This window comes from Convolutriloba macropyga, chromosome 2, assembly GCF_964194025.1.
Source record: "Convolutriloba macropyga chromosome 2, txConMacr16.3, whole genome shotgun sequence".
Classification (NCBI taxonomy): Eukaryota; Metazoa; Xenacoelomorpha; order Acoela; family Convolutidae; genus Convolutriloba; species Convolutriloba macropyga.
Genome location: NC_134469.1, coordinates 56,425,333 through 56,442,804, shown reverse-complemented (window position 1 = coordinate 56,442,804; position 17,472 = coordinate 56,425,333). Strand labels below are relative to the sequence as shown.

At 35.8% G+C, this 17,472-nt stretch overlaps 1 protein-coding gene across 1 annotated transcript in view; it reads left to right on the top strand.

Moving 5' to 3' along the window:
* The window catches only part of LOC142335367 (uncharacterized), a 56,944-nt gene that overhangs the window by 37,487 nt on the left and 1,985 nt on the right, over window positions 1-17,472 (top strand). Inside the window, exons 3-5 of the mRNA XM_075383828.1 lie at window positions 4,313-4,544; window positions 13,179-13,331; window positions 13,637-13,703. Coding sequence (XP_075239943.1) covers window positions 4,313-4,544; window positions 13,179-13,331; window positions 13,637-13,703 — 452 coding nt within the window. The remainder of the gene's footprint in view (window positions 1-4,312; window positions 4,545-13,178; window positions 13,332-13,636; window positions 13,704-17,472) is intronic.

Here is a 17,472-nt window from a genome sequence, read left to right as displayed (position 1 = left end):
CAGAAACAAAACACTTACCTTGTGGGGATTTTAATGTTAATTTTTTAATAAACTGCAAAAAAGCCCAAAGCTTAAAAAATCTTTTAACCGGAAACGGTCTCAGAATGTCAAACAATAATGAGCCAACGAGGGTATCGAATGGCAGAGTTACGCTCATTGACGCAATATTTTCAAAATTTTGATAGAAACAAAAGTTATATCAACCTGTATAACAGATCATCACACGGTAGAAGGTCCCTTTGACATCGATTGCAGTCCAGAAAAGTTTCTTAAGGCTCTAAAAAGCCGCAATTGGCATAACCTAGATAATCCAATTATAAGAGAAAAACTCGAAAAGGATCTCAGATATCAATTTGCGGCCCACAAAAGCAGATAAGAACTCAACAATTTGTTGTTGGTGATTTCCGCAAGCAACAAATAAAAAAACAATTAAGCACTGTTATATCAAAATAGTTGTTCGTTTTATGCAAGAAGAAAAAAAACCAGACTGCAACGGCAGGGAATTGATAACGAAAAATGTTTCTACGTCAACAATAACAAATAAAAAAATCTGCCATCGAACACAGTTCCAATTTGTTCGTCAAAACATTGGATCCGTATCTAAGAACCTAGATGAGTTGGAAGTTTACATTAATAGCATGTCTCAGAAACCCGAATTAGTTTGCCTTACTGAGACTTAAATAATTTCTAGCTACAACAATAACTGTTTTTCTTTGAATGGATATCAAGCAATTATATCCAGCAATCGTAAAAAAAGAGGTTGAGGTGTTGCATTCTTCTTAAAAAAATACATAAATTGTCAGATAGTTAAAAAATTAGAAACGAATTCCATTCAACCACTAACAGTCACCATCAAAAGCATAATAGAACAAATCTGGTTCTCATGTATTTATATGCCACCAAATTGCACCAATGAAGCCAATTTCTTGACGGTTGAAAGATATCTCGACAGCCTAATGGTTGACCCAGAAACAAAACACTTACCTTGTGGGGATTTTAATGTTAACTTTTTAATAAACTGCAAAAAAGCCCAAAGTTTAAAAAATCTTTTAACCGGAAACGGTCTCAGAATGTCAAACAATAATGAGCCAACGAGGGTATCGAATGGCAGAGTTACGCTCATTGACGCAATATTTTCAAAATTTTGATAGAAACAAAAGTTATATCAACCTGTATAACAGATCATCACACGGTAGAAGGTCCCTTTGACATCGATTGCAGTCCAGAAAAGTTTCTTAAGGCTCTAAAAAGCCGCAATTGGCATAACCTAGATAATCCAATTATAAGAGAAAAACTCGAAAAGGATCTCAGATATCAATTTGCGGCCCACAAAAGCAGATAAGAACTCTTACCCATAGACAACGCTTTCAAAAAATTTAACAGTCACCTCCCTCAAAAACATCGTAAATGAAAAAACAACAAAAACTGGATTGACAATGAGGTTAAAAACTTAGCGACGAAAAAACGTAGTCTTAAGAAACTGGTAGACGCAACTGGAAGTCCACAAATCAACGAAAATTTTCAAAAAACTTGTAAAAACCTTAAACCGCTCATCAAATCTAAAAAACAAACTTTTAATCGAAATCTACTTGAAACCGATTCGGTAAAAAACAGAAAAATTTTTTTTCAGCTTTATAGTTCTTGAACCGGCAATTCAGAGTCCTCTGAAATTTTTTGCTCACAAAATAAAGTAGAAGAATTTAACGAATTCTTCTCAAACACTGAGAAAAAATTAAATGCGGAATTTTTAACAAGAAGTGCCCATACAATAGAAAACCAGAGTCAAAGTATGTTTCGAAAATCGATATCTAAAAAATCGGTAAAGTACGCTATCAACAACTGTAAAAACAAATTTAGCCTTGATTGCTATAATTTGAACTATTTTTTCAATAAAAAAGTTTCTGACTGTTTAACAGCTCCTTTACAACTAATGTTTAACAGATGCATAGAACTTGGAAAATACCCAGAGATTTTGAAAATTGCAAAAGTTATACCGTTCTTCAAAAATGGAAATAAAGATGACTCGTCAAATTTCAGGCCCATTTCGTTGCTACCAATTATAGGGAAAATCATTGAGCGGATTATATTTGATCGAATTCAAAACTACCTAAACGTTTTTGAAATTCTCTCGAATTCTCAATTTCGCTTCAGGCACGGGAAATCACATTAGATGCCATTGCAACCTTAATATAGGAAATAAGATCAAATCTCCACAACAAGAGCAAAAAAAACAAATGCACCTTTCTATACCTAAAGAAAGCTTTTGATACTGTCAATCACAACATTCTACTGCAAAAATGTTATAGATATGGTCTAAGTGGTCCAATATAAAAAAATTTAAAATCATATTTGTCCAATCGAATGCAATATACCTTAACTGGAGAAAAAATTCCAAACTGAAGCTCATAGAACTAGGCGTGCCACAGGGTTCAATTCTCGGCCCTCTTTTGTTTATTATCTACATGAATGACTTGAGTTTGTCCCAGAAAAAATCGAATGTTATTTATTACGCCGATGACACTGTTGTGAAGAGCAGAAGTTCTGCATCGAAAATTGACAATGATCACAACAAAGCACTAGATAACGTCTATGATTGGCTCTTCAAAAACAAACTAACGCTGAACAAGGAAAAAACAAAAAGCATGCTTTTTGTAAAGAAAAAACAAAAAAATGTTGTGTCGAGAATATTCATAAAAAACACTAAAAATGAAGAAAAACGAAGTTTCAAAAACCTGAGCATCACGATAGATAATGAACTACGTTTCTCAAAGCACTCAATGCATGTGGTCACCAAATTTTTGTCAAATTGTTCTATCTTCTATAAATTGAGAAAAGTTTTGAGAGAATCACAGATGATAAAAACATTTAGAACATACATACAACGAATAGTACAATACGGAATCTTGATATACGGGTCAACAACAATCACAACAATTAGGGAAATTTACAAAGTTGTCAAACGTATCGTGCGGCTAATTCTTCATCGAAAAAAGTTTGAAAGCACTTACGGAGAAAGAGTAAAACATAGGATCTATTTAGCATCAGAGTTACATGCCTATGAGGTACTTAAGCGAACACTAAAAAAAATAATGGGACAAGTAATATTTCACCAATTTCAAAGGGTTTCTCAATGCAAAACTGCCTTAAAACTGCCTTAAAAAAAGCAAGCGGTTGATTAAAAACAAAATAACTCTAGGTAAAAATCTATCTCACTGTTTTTCAATAATTGTTAGGATAAGGCGTGTCTTAAGAATGCTCCTTGGTTACGATAATGAAATAATCGAAAAGATTGAAAACATGTCTAATACCGAAACAAAAAATTTCTGTCATCAATTTCTAGATAATTATTTTTTGGGTAATGAGGACATAGTCAGACTGTTGTATGAGTTTTAATATCGCTACTCAAAGGCGTTCCAAAATCAGAATAATGTTTTTACTGCTAGGTTTAGTGGTACCTTGAAAGACAATGCTTCCTCTTTTTTTTCATTTTGAATCACTTTCATCCAGATAAACTGAATGGGAGACTTGAGAATGGGCCATCGGCCCAATAGTGCTCTCCCACAGTCAAATATGTGATTGTATTTGTACAGGTAATTTTAAAGCTACTTAACGACGGATGGAAACAATTTATTATTATTATTATTATTATTATTACTTTTATTAGCATAATTTCCATACATACAACTTTTAGATATTTGAAGAAAACTTTATCACATTTCTGTTAAACATGTAACACTTTTGAACACCTTTTTATTTTCCTTTTTGCATATTTTCCAAACTTTCATATGGTAATTTTCTATATCTTCAGAAGTTGTTTTACATTTTTTTCACACCTTCAGCATATTTTAAACGTATCTTCCCACTTGTGCCTTAAGCAAATTTAGTCACTGGAATTGCATAATTTCAACATTTTCACAAAAAAATTCCCGCACTTAGCATACAAAGTCTCAAAATAAAGAAAAGCGCTGCCATAAGTTTGGAATAAAAGGAATGTGTTGAAAGCGGTGAATTCAAGAATTTTGAAAATGTTGATTTTATAGACGTTTTTTGCTAAGAATTAAGCTGAATTTTTGTGAGAAATACGTAGACAAGGGACCAAGACCTTTTTATTTATTACGATCAGAAACTAGAATCGTTCTCTCAACACATTCATCACATTTACGTAATTTCCACACCTCTAGTGGGTTTTTTAGGCAAAAAGCTTTTCGTTTATTGTAGCTAACATCTCGACAGGGGGACTAAGAAAGGACAAAACAAAGATATAATTTATGTCTAATAATGGTTTGCAACAGTGCATTTGTACTTGATTTAGTGGACAACGAGAGCTTCAAGACCAGATGCTACTCCAAATCTATCTCTATACTCAGAGAGAGATTAACAGATGGGAACTTTTGGTGGAATCAGGAAAGGAATCTTGCAGCTAACTCCAATTCTCTTGTCAGGAATGGACCTCTGTTCCTTAATGAACACTTCTACTTGAAGGCTGTACCCAAGTTCAAAGCGGCAGTAGAGGACGAGATCAAAAAGCAACTAGAAGATTCGAGGCAAGCAAGTGATCTTTTCTATTTCTAGTTTCTAAAAATGTCTTAACCATGTGGGTAGCAAACCTAAAAACAGCAAAAATGTTGATTTCAATTTGACTCTGAAAGTTTGAAATAAGAGAAAACTGGTTTTTTATAATCAGTCGTCTTTTGAAAGGCCTGTATTAAAATTTATGAAAACTTTAGAAAAACTTAAGAAAAACTTGATCGAATCTAAAATTGTTTCTTGTGAAAAATTTCTCGAACTGTTTTTTTCTCGCAAAATTGGACCACTTTCGAGAAGTGGAGAGCTGAAAACAATTATAAACATGCGAATGAACTGCATTGTAAATTACTGGAATATGGGAAATTCAAAGATGTCAATTTCTGTGTTTTAACAAATTTCTCAATAATTTTTCGAATATGACAATTCAGAAAGGTTATTGCCACTATTAAACTGAACCTACTGCAAAAGAAAACTAGAATCATAACTTTTCATAGAAATTTCAACTGGAAGAGCCCAAACAAAAAATTGATTGTGATGATGACATATGATCTAACTGATCTGGTTGAATTGTTGAAACTGTTCTTACGTATTCGACGTGTTTTTATTTCCATATGATGTGTTTTCAGTAACTGTACCCAAAAATATTGTCTGCTTTATTTTCAGTTTTCAAGATTCAGTTCCAAAAGTTTAATCAACCTATCTGTAAGTGTCAGAGAAAGACATGAAGAAATTACCATTAATTTTTGTATGTATACCTGCTTTAAAATGTCATAACAACAAAGAAGTTTGCAAAATTTTTGCGTTGCTAGTACATGCTATATAGCAAATATATTTGCTATGAACGCATTGAACGCTAAAAGATGCGGGCGCTTTGCGGTGAAAAAAGTTTTTTTTCACCGCTAATCACCGCTAATCTTACATTATTTTTTGACCGAACCTCGACCCGGGATATCTTTTCAAATACAACAGACATGAAAATAGAAATCAGATTGACAGTAGAGATCGACTTGATATTTTCTTGCAAAATTAGGACGCATAATTTTGGATTTTTCAACAAGCGTGCAGATGCTAATTTTATAAAACTTTAGCACGATGAAAAATGGCAGATAGTGATATTTGCAGAAAATATGTATTTTCAAATTACTGTATTTGAATTTATTGTTTTATCGGAAGACCTGAGAAAGTCCATAGCCTTTGAAAAAGGAAATATATGTCGTTCTATTTAATTTTAAACAAATGGCGCAAAAATTGAAAGAGAACAAGGAGGTTCAGTATTGTGCGCTTGCATATAATGTTTCATATTTTTGACCTAAATGTCATGCTACTAAATGAGGACGAGAAAGAAAACTTCCAAAAAAATCGTATACTCTTCAAAAATAATTGGCAAATGAGTTGTTTCTTTTATGTGCAAACCGATTAATGAATTAATTACTGCGCCCTTGAAGAGACGATGATACTTGCGATTGTTGAAACTTTGAGTCAAGACAAGCAACAAAAACGACAAATCATCAATTCCCAACTAACTCAAAATATGTTTTATTATCTTCATTTTTTAAAAAGAAAAATTACTACCAAACTCAAAATACATCATTTAAAACCCAAAACTAATAAAAATCAACTTGTACATCACTACAAAGCAAATGTTATTTTTTCTTAATGAGATTTTGTAACAAATCAAGAAAAAAAAGAATAAAAAGGGAAAACTCAACCATCAGCAGTCAACTACAAACACGAGATAAAAACTTATGTAACTCCTTCGGAGCCCTTGGGACGATTCGTTAAAAGAAATGAAGTAAATAATGCCACCATTAATTAGATTAGAAAGCCATATAAACAACAAAAACAATAAAAAAAACTAATTTTTATTTGCGAACAAAAATCAGTATCTTTAGGCCTAATAAAAAATGACTACAGATAAAACCAAACAATAGTCTAAGTAGAATCAATTAAACCACCAATCAACAGTTAATTGGCTTCAGCAAAAAAAATATCATACAGAGATCTCTCATTATCCAAAATTGATCACCAAACTCAGTTAAATTTTGGGTGAAAGCGGTGTCGAGTTTGATAAGATCATAAGCTATTCCTTAAGGCTATCATCTATGAGCTACTGTTCTCATTATCTGGCTAGTGGAAACTAATGCAAACCGACATTAATGTAGTAATATGAAAAAAAATGAGAGACACAAAAATGGCGAAAATTCGAAAAAAAACTGCTTAATAAAATCACAAACGACTTATGAAAACTCTTATAAGAAGACTCGATTTAGGAAAAATTTACGAAGACTCAATTGCCTACACAAAAATCTGATCAGTGAATGGCTTTCAATATGAACGAACCTCTCTTATTTTTGTTTAATATCTTCATTTCATAAAAATTGATGTTTGAATCATTAAATTAGTCTAAGGAAAAACCAATTCTGAAAGTATTGCTCATGAAAATCCAACTGCTGAGAACAAAAAATTACTACACCATTAGTTCAAATTTCTGAGGCAATGGGTGAATTTTGAGCGCTCTTCAGAAGAAATGTCGTGGTCCACTGTTAACCAAATAATCCTCGTAAGGGGACAGCGATTGGTATCAGCTGGACCCATTTGGTTTCCATAAGAGCCGATGTGTCTCTCACCAGATTGCTCGTTTTTGTTGTGTTAGAATATCGATCAAATTATAGTCTTGAACTTAGTGAGAAAATAGAAAGAAAATTTAATTTAACAGATTACAAAGACAGGAGCAAATTAATTTTGATCACAAATTTTCTACATATGCATAGTCAAGTAATGGTGCTTAGAATCAATATGCAGTTCAAACTGACAACTTGTTCTAGATAACTAATTTTAAAGTGAGATTTTTTGATGTGAAAACATCCCAGTATCTATTGAATGATTATGCTACCACCAGAAATGTGAACAAAGTCTTAGAAAAGTGTAATTGCATACCACCTTTGGTACCCCCGCGACTGAAATCTGGGAAATTTGCAGAAGCAAACCTTATTGGGTGACCCTAGCGAACCCCACTGTAATTCATAGTGCTAAGTGTAGTTTTGTATCTTGACTTTCTTGCCTTGATAATGGGTATATATACAGCTGATTGTTGAGCCTCTTTTCATCCCCAGAATCAAAATCACCATCTTGATCTAAAAATCAGATCTCTTCTGTAAATCTCTAAAGTCTGCTATAAAAAATATTTTTTTGCTCTCATTTTGAAAAGTTAATTTATCTACTCAGTTAAGAACTTTTTTATTCAGCTTGCAAAAACCCATAACCCAACAGGTTATGGGCTCTGCAACTTTCTAAATCATAAAACTAATTTCTAAAAGAAAACTAATCAGTCATAGTCCTTTTCTGCTGAGTACCGTTTCTTTTCACAACTGTTTTGCCTGCTCAAATTACGATGGATCAACAGACAGTGAAGCTGCTGACCTGAACAGGAAAAGCACAAGATTTCCCAATCAGGAGCACAAGATTTGTGGCAAGGATACTGACGAAGGGACTCTGAAAATCACTACCTGGGAAGGAGAAGCAACAAAATGAGCCTGCACCAATAGCCAATGTGACAAGCAATGATGAGAAGAAGAACCACAGGGTGCTGAAGAATGCATATGAGAAGGAAGTTGCAGACATCAAGGAGAAACAGAACAAGGTGTGGTGCCATCCTGCACTGACTCTAGATGCGACAAACTTTATGCGGATGAAACAAGACTGTGTGGGAGATGACGACGGCATCGGAGATGGAGCAAAGGCCTGGAAGCATTTGCGAGAGAGATTTTAGGGTATGGAGACATCGACAGTGGTGATTTCGGTGACACAGCTGGCTCGACTGCAGCTCAAGGATCTGAGGATTTGGATAGCTTCTTCATCAGAGGACAGGAGTTAATCACAAGGCTACAAGAAGCAGGGGAAGCAGTCTCAGAGACCCTCTTCAACTCCTTGGTCCTCAATGGTCTGCCAAAGAGGAATGAAAGTTTTGTTATACAGGAAAGATTCAACCCGGCAACGAACTTCACAGAGTTGAGGAAAAGGCTGCAAAATTTCCATGAGAGCACAGCAAGAGACACAAGGGACAAAGTGGCTCAGTGGCACTGGCAGTGAAGCGTGACTACAAGAAGGGACCCAAGAAAGGAAACTGCTTTTGTGTGTGGGATCCCTGGACACTTTGCCAAGGCCTGCAGAAGGAAGGAGACAGCAAAATGCAGCAAGTGCGGTGAGAAGAGTCACCTAGAAAGGGCATAACAGCGAAAAAAAGATGAAGGGAACCATGAGTCAGTGGCAATGCGTCCAACATTGGCTACACCAGACGAGGAATACCGGGCAGCTTTAAACCAGTGGAAGACAGCAGGCATGCTGCTAGACAGTGGTTATACAGATCACATAGTAACGAACAACGATGCGTTCCTGGACTTTGTGGTCATTCAACCAGTGGTCAAAAATCCTAACAGAGAGGTTTCCAGGGTGGTGGAGAAAGGCTATGTGAGGATCAGCAAACCCTCAAACAATGGAGAATTCCAATGCAAACTCAAAAATTTTGTGTGTGCCTGACTATTTATCAAACCACTTATCTGTCTCATGATGCACGGATTGGGGACAAAGCTTCACTTTCGAGAAAGAAAAAAGCCGCATGAGACTCATGAATGGCTCTGGTAAAAATAACATAAGAAAATATTTTGTTTTACTTTCCCTGCAGCGTTCGCGAATTCAAAATGAGTTCCAACAGCGTAAAACTTGACAGTGCAAGGAAGTGGCACAGACGATTGGGTCATTTGAATCAAGCGGATGTGGTCAAAAATGCACCAGAAACAGTGGGGAAACTCGGTGATGTATGCAATGCGTGCGCCTTGGCCAAGATCACAAAGATTCCAGTACAGAGAGTGGCAGAGACCCAAGCAGAAGAGAAGCTGAAGTGGGCGTTCACAGACGTGATGGACCTTTCAGAGTAGAGTCACTGTCAAGTTTCGAGTTCTGTAATGTTTTTGCAGACCAGTACTTAAAGTTTGTGTTTGTGGACTTGCTTAAGGCAAAGAGTGAAGCACTGGCCAGCCTGAAGAAGTTTGTTCTCAGTGTGGGGACGCCCAAGAAATTAAGACAGGGCAATGCAAAGGAGTTTCTCTCAGAGCAGTTCAAGATGTACAGTTTAGATGCAGGCATTCTATAGGAGAATACCATACCAGAGACGGCACACCAGAAGGGGTTAGCTGAGAGGTGTAACAGGACACTGCTGGAGATGGCAAGATGCTTGCTCATTGACTCGGGTCTTCTCAACATGATGAGGGGAGCAGCAATTCTCCACGATGGTAACAAAAGAAGCAGTGCACATCTACTAATAAAAAGAGGAGTAGCATGACGCGGAGAGCGTGAACACTCAAGAACCAACGCTGAGACTAGATGCCTTGGATGTTGAGAAAGCAGCACTAGATGAATAACCTACTGCAGCAAAAGGGAGTCTCAGAGACTCGGAGTCACTGGAAGACAGTGAGAGAGAGAGAAGACTACTCACAATTAGCGACCATTGGCTTCTTTGAAGGGGCACTGGAGCAGGCGGACGGGGAAGGACCCATACGATAGACACATGCAAGGAATGTTTAGCAATTTTTTGGAGAAGTCAGAAACCATCTTGCTATGACTGAGGGTGACTATGTGGTACCCAAAACAGTCTAAGAAGCCAAGCAAGTTGGCAATTGGGACCAGTGGCACTGGACAATGAAGGACGAGGTCAAGGCACTCCAAGACAACGACACTTGGAACCTAGTGAGACCACCCACAGACATGGACGTCATACCGGGCAAATGGGTCTCAATGTGAAATTGGGACCCATTGGTCAAGTCGACAGATACAAAGCACGCTATGTGGCAAAATGCTACAAACAAGTGGAAGGACTGGACTACTTTGAAACTTTTACGCCTACCTGTAAGCCAGAGACATTCAGGATTCTACTTCAACTATCAACGAAGACGGGCCATGTTTGCACCAGTTTGTAAACACAGCTTTCCTGCACTCACCAATAGAGGAAGAATTGTGCCTGGAACAGCCACAGGGGTTTATAAAACAAAGATCAGATGGAGAGAAGTTATAATGTCAATTGAATAAATCAATTTATATTTTGAAACAGGCAGCAAACAACTGGTATAAAGAACTGGCAAAATTTCTACTGAGACAGGGGTTCTTCAGAAGCAGGAACCATCCTTGCTTGTTCGCAAGAGCAGAGACAGAGGGTCACACCTTCATCTCGGTCTGATTTGACGACATCATAGTTGCATCAAGATGCGTGACACTGATCTCCGATGTCAAAAAGCACTCGAAGCAACATTTCACATAGAACACGCAAGGAGGTTACACTGGTTTCTGGGTCTAAGAATTAGCAAAGTCACTGTCGACCAAGAGCGCTACATAGACACAATGCTTGAGCGGTTCAAATGGATCAACGCAAACCCTCAAGAACTCCAGTTGATTTGAATTTAAAACTTTGAATTTAAAAATTTGAATTTAAATTTGACAGCAAAAAAAAACGGAGACGAAGAAGTGGACTACAGGATCTACAGAAGCTTGGTTGGATCACTTCTTTATCTGGCCAAACAGACAAAGCTAGACATCATGTCCACAGTCAACATTCTGTCCAGACACATGAATGCACCTACCAGTCAACACTGGCTATGCGGAAAACAACTTCTGCGATATCTTCAAGGTTCAAAAGGTTTAAAACTTAGTTACACAAAAGAAGCTAGCTATGATTTAGTGGGGGAAGTGATGCAAACTGGTCTGGTGAAGTCAACAACAGAAAATCAACGACGGGATATCTTTTCAAGCTTAACGGACGTGGCGCAGCACTCAGCTGGGGTGTCAAGAAGCAGGCCTCAGTTGCTCTTTTTTCATCAGAAACGAAATGTCAGGGCATGGCAGCAGGAGTTCAAGAAGCATTGCATCTGAAACAACTTCTGGTGGATTTCGGCGTCCAACAGAAACATTCAATAGCAATTGGAGAAGACAACCAGAGTTGTATCAAATTGCGCCAAAACCCAGTCCTTCACAAGAGGAGCAGATATTGAGACAAAAATTTCACTTCATTTGGGACAAGAAGGAAGATGGGACTATTTCAATTCACTACGTTCCTGCTGACAAATTTGCAGCCGACATCTTCACGAAATCTGTACCCGTATCAAAGGTGGAAACATTCAGAACTGTTTTGATAGGAACAGACTCTACGCAATCAGTTGAAGTCTGAGTGGGGGTGTTAGAATATCGATCAAACTATAGTCTTGAACTTAGTGAGAATCAACAGAAAGATAGTTTAACTTGCTAGATTACCAAGACAGTAGCAAATTGGTTGTGATCACAGAATTTATTTATATGAATCGTCAAGTAATGGTGCTTAGAATCAATATGCAGTTGAAATTGATGAATCTAGATAATTAATACTATAGTGAGCTTTTTGATGTAAAATCTTCCCAGCAAGTACTGAATGATTATGATACCACCGGAAATTTGAACAAATTCTTAGAAAAGTGTAAATGCGTACCATCTGTGATAACCCCTATGACTGATATCTAGGAAATTTGCAGAAGAAAACCTTATTGGGTAACCCTTGCAAACCCCACTGTATATCAAAATGCCAAGATTAGTTTTGTATCGTGACTTTCCCGCACTGATAATGGGTATATATATATATATATATATATATATATATATATATATATATGTATATATATATATATATATATATATATATATATATATATATACATCTGATTATTGAGCCTTTTTTCATCTCCAAAATCAAAATCACCATCTTGATCTAATAATCAGATCTCTCCTGTAAATCTCTAAATTCTACTGTCAAATATCATTATTGTTATTCTCTCATTTTGAGAAGTTAATTTTTCTACTTCTTTAAAAACGTTGTTTATTCCGCTGGCCAAAGTCCATAACCCAACATGTTGCCACTTGGATGAGCCAACATCTCTCAGTAAAAAAATTACAAAAAATCGAGAAAAAATGCGCTCAATTTGGTCTCTGATCACATCCAATTGCGCTCGAAATCTTCTCTGATCAGACATATGTGCACTTGAATCCACCCCTGGTCAGACCAACCCACACGAAAATGACCTCTGATCAGACTATTACCATCCGGAATTGATCTCTGATCAGACCATCCCCAGACCGAAGTGACCTCTGATCATACTATTGTGCGCTCGAACAAAATCCCAGACCCTGTAACTTTGATCTGGAATCACACCGTGTGCATTGGGTCTGGGTCTGATCAAAAGTCACTTCCGTCTGGAACCTCAACCTGGGAACACTTAAACGGCTATCGGGAGGTGACAATTTTGCGCTCATATTAATAAAAGAGATGTGCAATATTAGTGCTGAAGAATTTTGAGCAAAAAGGGTTCTTCTTGCAAAAGAGTTGTTCTTGCAAAAGTTAAATTTCAAAAATTTATCACTTTCTTTGAGCATCCTTTGCGTAAAAATAAGCGTTTGATTAAGGCGATTTTTGCCCCGGGATAAAATTAAAAGTATGGTAACTACTCGTCTTCGATTCTCAGAGGACATTGATTTACAATTAAACTGTGAACTCACATGCCTATAACCAGAATGTTAGTCGGATAAATGTTAGTCCCTAATAACAAGTCTGAAGAGATTGTTCGCTCGGTGATATTAAGAAATGACCTGATCATCTGCGTGGGTGGGTCTGGCTTCCGGTCTGACGATGCAACTCCAGAAGCTATGAAGGAGTGTGTCATCTACCCAGCTGTAACTTTGCAGCATCTGTTTGTGTCTCAAAGTTTGAATCATGGATTTGATGAACCCTTCAGGTGAGACAAATATGACAATAATTTTTTAAATCAGGAACAGAAAATATCCCCTTCACCACAATTCATGACAACTTCCATAATCCCTAAATATTTCCTTTTAACTTTGATAGTTAATTGGGAATATCAATAGTGCTTTTGTAAAGTTGCAACTTTAACCAAGAATTGAAATTGATGTTTATATTTAGATAACTAGATAGTTAGATAACTCAATAAATTTCTATTCAGTATAACGATCAACAAATTTGCACCAAAGAGAGAGCTGTGAGAGATTAAAAAATTGAAGTAATTATAGAAGTTGGTTTTAGACCTGTGTTTGGAATCAGCTCACAAACTCTGCTAATAAACCTGCCAGACAACACTGACCTCTTAAAGGTAAAATTAATTTGCTACCGTTTCAAATAACAGTCCGTTTTTTATTTTAACATGATACAGATGAAATAAGAAACATAACAGTCGGTGAATTCCGAGTTTTAGAGATCAAAGGAAGCGATCTCCACATTTGAAAATTAAGTACAATCCGCAATTAAAGTAAATTGCAGTCTCGACAATTTACCCAATGCCAATATACCCAATGCCATTATACCAAATGTACTTTGATACTTCCGTTCAATAATCCGACAACAAATTAGCAGTCGTTATTACCCTAAGTTTTAACATATTTTATGGCCATGGCCATGCCTTAGCGGCCCGTGGGACTTGATATGAAACTATCACAACCGAACATGGGATTAAATTCCGCTTGTTAAATCATACGTGTAAGAACTATTTTCTGCTAATTAGTACTCGGATTATGGAACGAAAATATCAATGTGAATTGGGTCTAATGGCATTGGGTATTTTGGCATTGGGAATAATGGCATTGGGTAAATTGTCATGTAACCAATTTTTGGATGGAATCAGCATCGAAGCGTCAGTGTATTCCGGAATTAAATGAAGCAATTTCAGAACCGTGAGTATAAGACTAGATAAAAGTAAACAAAATACGAGCGAAAAACAGTTTTTCTCAAAATCATAGATTTTGTTCAAGATGCTCACATTTATTATGTTCAATTATGCTTTTTATTATGCAGCAATGTTTTCTAAGCACGACATTTAAAAAAAATAAAAAAATAAAAATATATATCCCAGGGGTTGCGTAATTTTTGTGCAAAACAGTTTAATTGTTGATTTATTGATTCGCTTAAAAATGGGAAAATTTTTTGTAATTTTTATGCAAGTGGTGATGATGGAGAAACTCTAAATTCAGTTGCGTTGGCGCAAAAAAGAACACAGCAGTACCAAATAATCAGGTCCGGTGTAATGGATTTTTCTATATCAAGTATCAGATTACTGTTCAGACCCCCTTAACATTAAAAGTATCTATTCCCGAGTTCGAGAATTAGAAAAAGCAGTTGAATTGATTTCGAACTGGCGAATTAAATTCAACCCGCTTTTCATGCTTAGCAACGCTTCATTGAGCCCACACAATAACATTATGAAATAAGAGATGGCCGAAATTTTTGGACAATCTTATGGTCTATGATTGAAGTGAACTATAATTGGACATAATTATTCTGCAGAAAAATTCTTTATTTTCAATAAGGGGAATAATATACTAAGAGTAATTCTAACAATTCATTTGAATGAAGCCTTCGTAGAATTGAAAGTAATTGTTTTAAAAAATAGATATTACGATAGGTAATGATTGATGACATAAGAAATTAAAACCTTCTGTAAAACAATTTCACCGGCTGAATTTTGTCATCAACAATTCCGCGGAGATCGAAATGTTTCGAAGAAATAAAATTTAGACTTGAAAAAACACTGTTTTTTAATTTAAGTTTTATTTCCTCGAAACATTTTGATCTCCGCGGAATCACTTATGACAAAATTCAGCCGGAGAAATTTCTTTCAGTTTATAGCTCTTGCAGAAAACACTTCCATTCGGGACATTTGCGGATAATTAAATCATAAACTAAATAAAATAATTCAATCAAAAGAACAAAAATTCTTGAAGCTAACGCTCTGTCAACCTCTATTTACCAAAAATTCAAAAATCTGTAATTCTGTGCCTCTTAGAGACACTTCTCTGTAACACTTCTCCTTTCACTATTCCAGGATTTTTCACTGTTCTTTAGTTTCCATGCTCCTCCGAGCGAGCGTTAATTCTGCCAGAATTAATGCTCGCTCGGAGGAGCATGAAATTGAAGAAAAGTGAAAAAACCTAGAAAAGTGAAAAGAGAAGTGTTACAGAGAAGTGTCTCTAAGAGGCACAGAATTATAGATTTTTGAATTTTTGGTAAATAGAGGTTGACAGAGCGTTAGCTTCAAGAATTTTTGCTCGGTTGATTTAATTATTGTTGATCATTGTTGATGGCCTAATTGATGCAGAATTCGTTGATCATAATGGGTAGTTTGTTAAGCAAAAAAGTTGCCGAGTTTTTAGACGACTGTGAATAGACAGAGAAAAACATATTTATTTTCAAGTATGAAAGAAATTTTGTAGAAAAAGGTAAAATTGACCAAATTAAGTGTCAGTTTAGCAAATTTGGCACCCGCTTGTGAACTTTTAGTTAATTTCTATTCTGAAACCAAATGTAGACTATTTAATTAAATTTCTTTAATTGACTTCTTGGGGTAAAATTTGTACCTGCATAGTTCTCATTGTTTCAATTTGCATACGAGGACATACTTCATTGGGCATTTTTGGCAGCCAATACGCCTTGTTAAAATAAAATGTTTGGAAAACTAGGTAATTCAAGCCAACGATTCACCCTCAAAAAGAATGGAGGCATTATCGTAGGAAAGAAGCAACAATAGTGTACTCTATTAAAAAGATTACTGCAACCGCAAAGCTCTGAGTAGCAGAGCTCTAATGCGCTTGGGCATTCTTTTTTCTAAGATCATTTCTTTTCGCAATATAAATGAAATGTCAAACTTGCTTAACGATTTTTCGCTCTCATTATTTGCTCTGGCCTGCGTAACGTCGTTTTTGAATAATTTTCTCTCAAGAACCTTAAAATCATTTGTCTGATATCATTTTTGTTATACACGACTTACACAAGTTAACAAACTGACTCTTGCGTGAGAATCTGTCCCAGTACGCTGTGCATCTCCAGTTACAGAGCATATGCCTTTCCGTTGTAAATTTGTATGTAAGAAAATTCAAATGCACTGGGGTTGCAAACAACATGCACCCAATAAAGGAAAGAGAGGGCAAAAACAGGAATATAAGACCTTAAGATGACAGAAAAAATTGTAAGGTGAAGTGAAGGCCCTTAGTTATAAGGATTCAGTGGAGTATTTTCTTTAGACAAAATTAACTTTTTGCAATAACCTATTAGGCTGATGTATATTTCTCAACTGTATTCGGCAAGTTGCAATTTGTTTTCGTAAACTTGAAGTAAATGTTTAGAAATTCAACTATAAACATGATCAAATTAGTTGATTTAGTTACAGCAATTGAACGTTTCAACCTTACCAAGAACACCACAAAACGTTCTGACGGAATGTTTCAGACTTACACAATTCTTAGATCAATTTGATTGCCATTGAACTTGATTTTAATCGTTTATTTCTACTGCAAACTCAGAAAACTAAAACTTAAGCCAATCATTTCAATAGGATTGACAAATGCGGTAACTCAAAAAACTGGCCAAGTAACTTGATTTTATAAATAAGATAATAAACTCTATGCTTTATTTTGTTCTGTAATTTTGATTCAAAAACAATTTGAAATAATTTTTTTCAGAGAGCAATACAATTTAACCAAAATTTTTACATGTCAGCGGGAGTTTGAACTTCAGCTTTTGGATGGCTACGAGGATTCCAAAAGAACGATAGTAATGGACATCTAAAAAACGAAGTAAAAGAAATTGATAATATTTTCAGATTTCACTATGAGTAATTGATTTTCAAGCAACGAAACTCAGCGTAAAAAATATCCCAAAGAAGTGAATTTGTTCATGAAGATAAAACATAGTGGAACTGGAGGAGCCAGTGGAACAAGCCGCTCTAAAAATACATCTTCGCATTAAAATAAATTACTTTTTAAAGCATTCAAGCAAAAAAAGAAAAGAAAAATTTTAATAATGGCTGAGCTATCAGGTCAATATTACCGACGGAAAGGAACTACTTACAGACTGTTTACATAAAGTTAGAC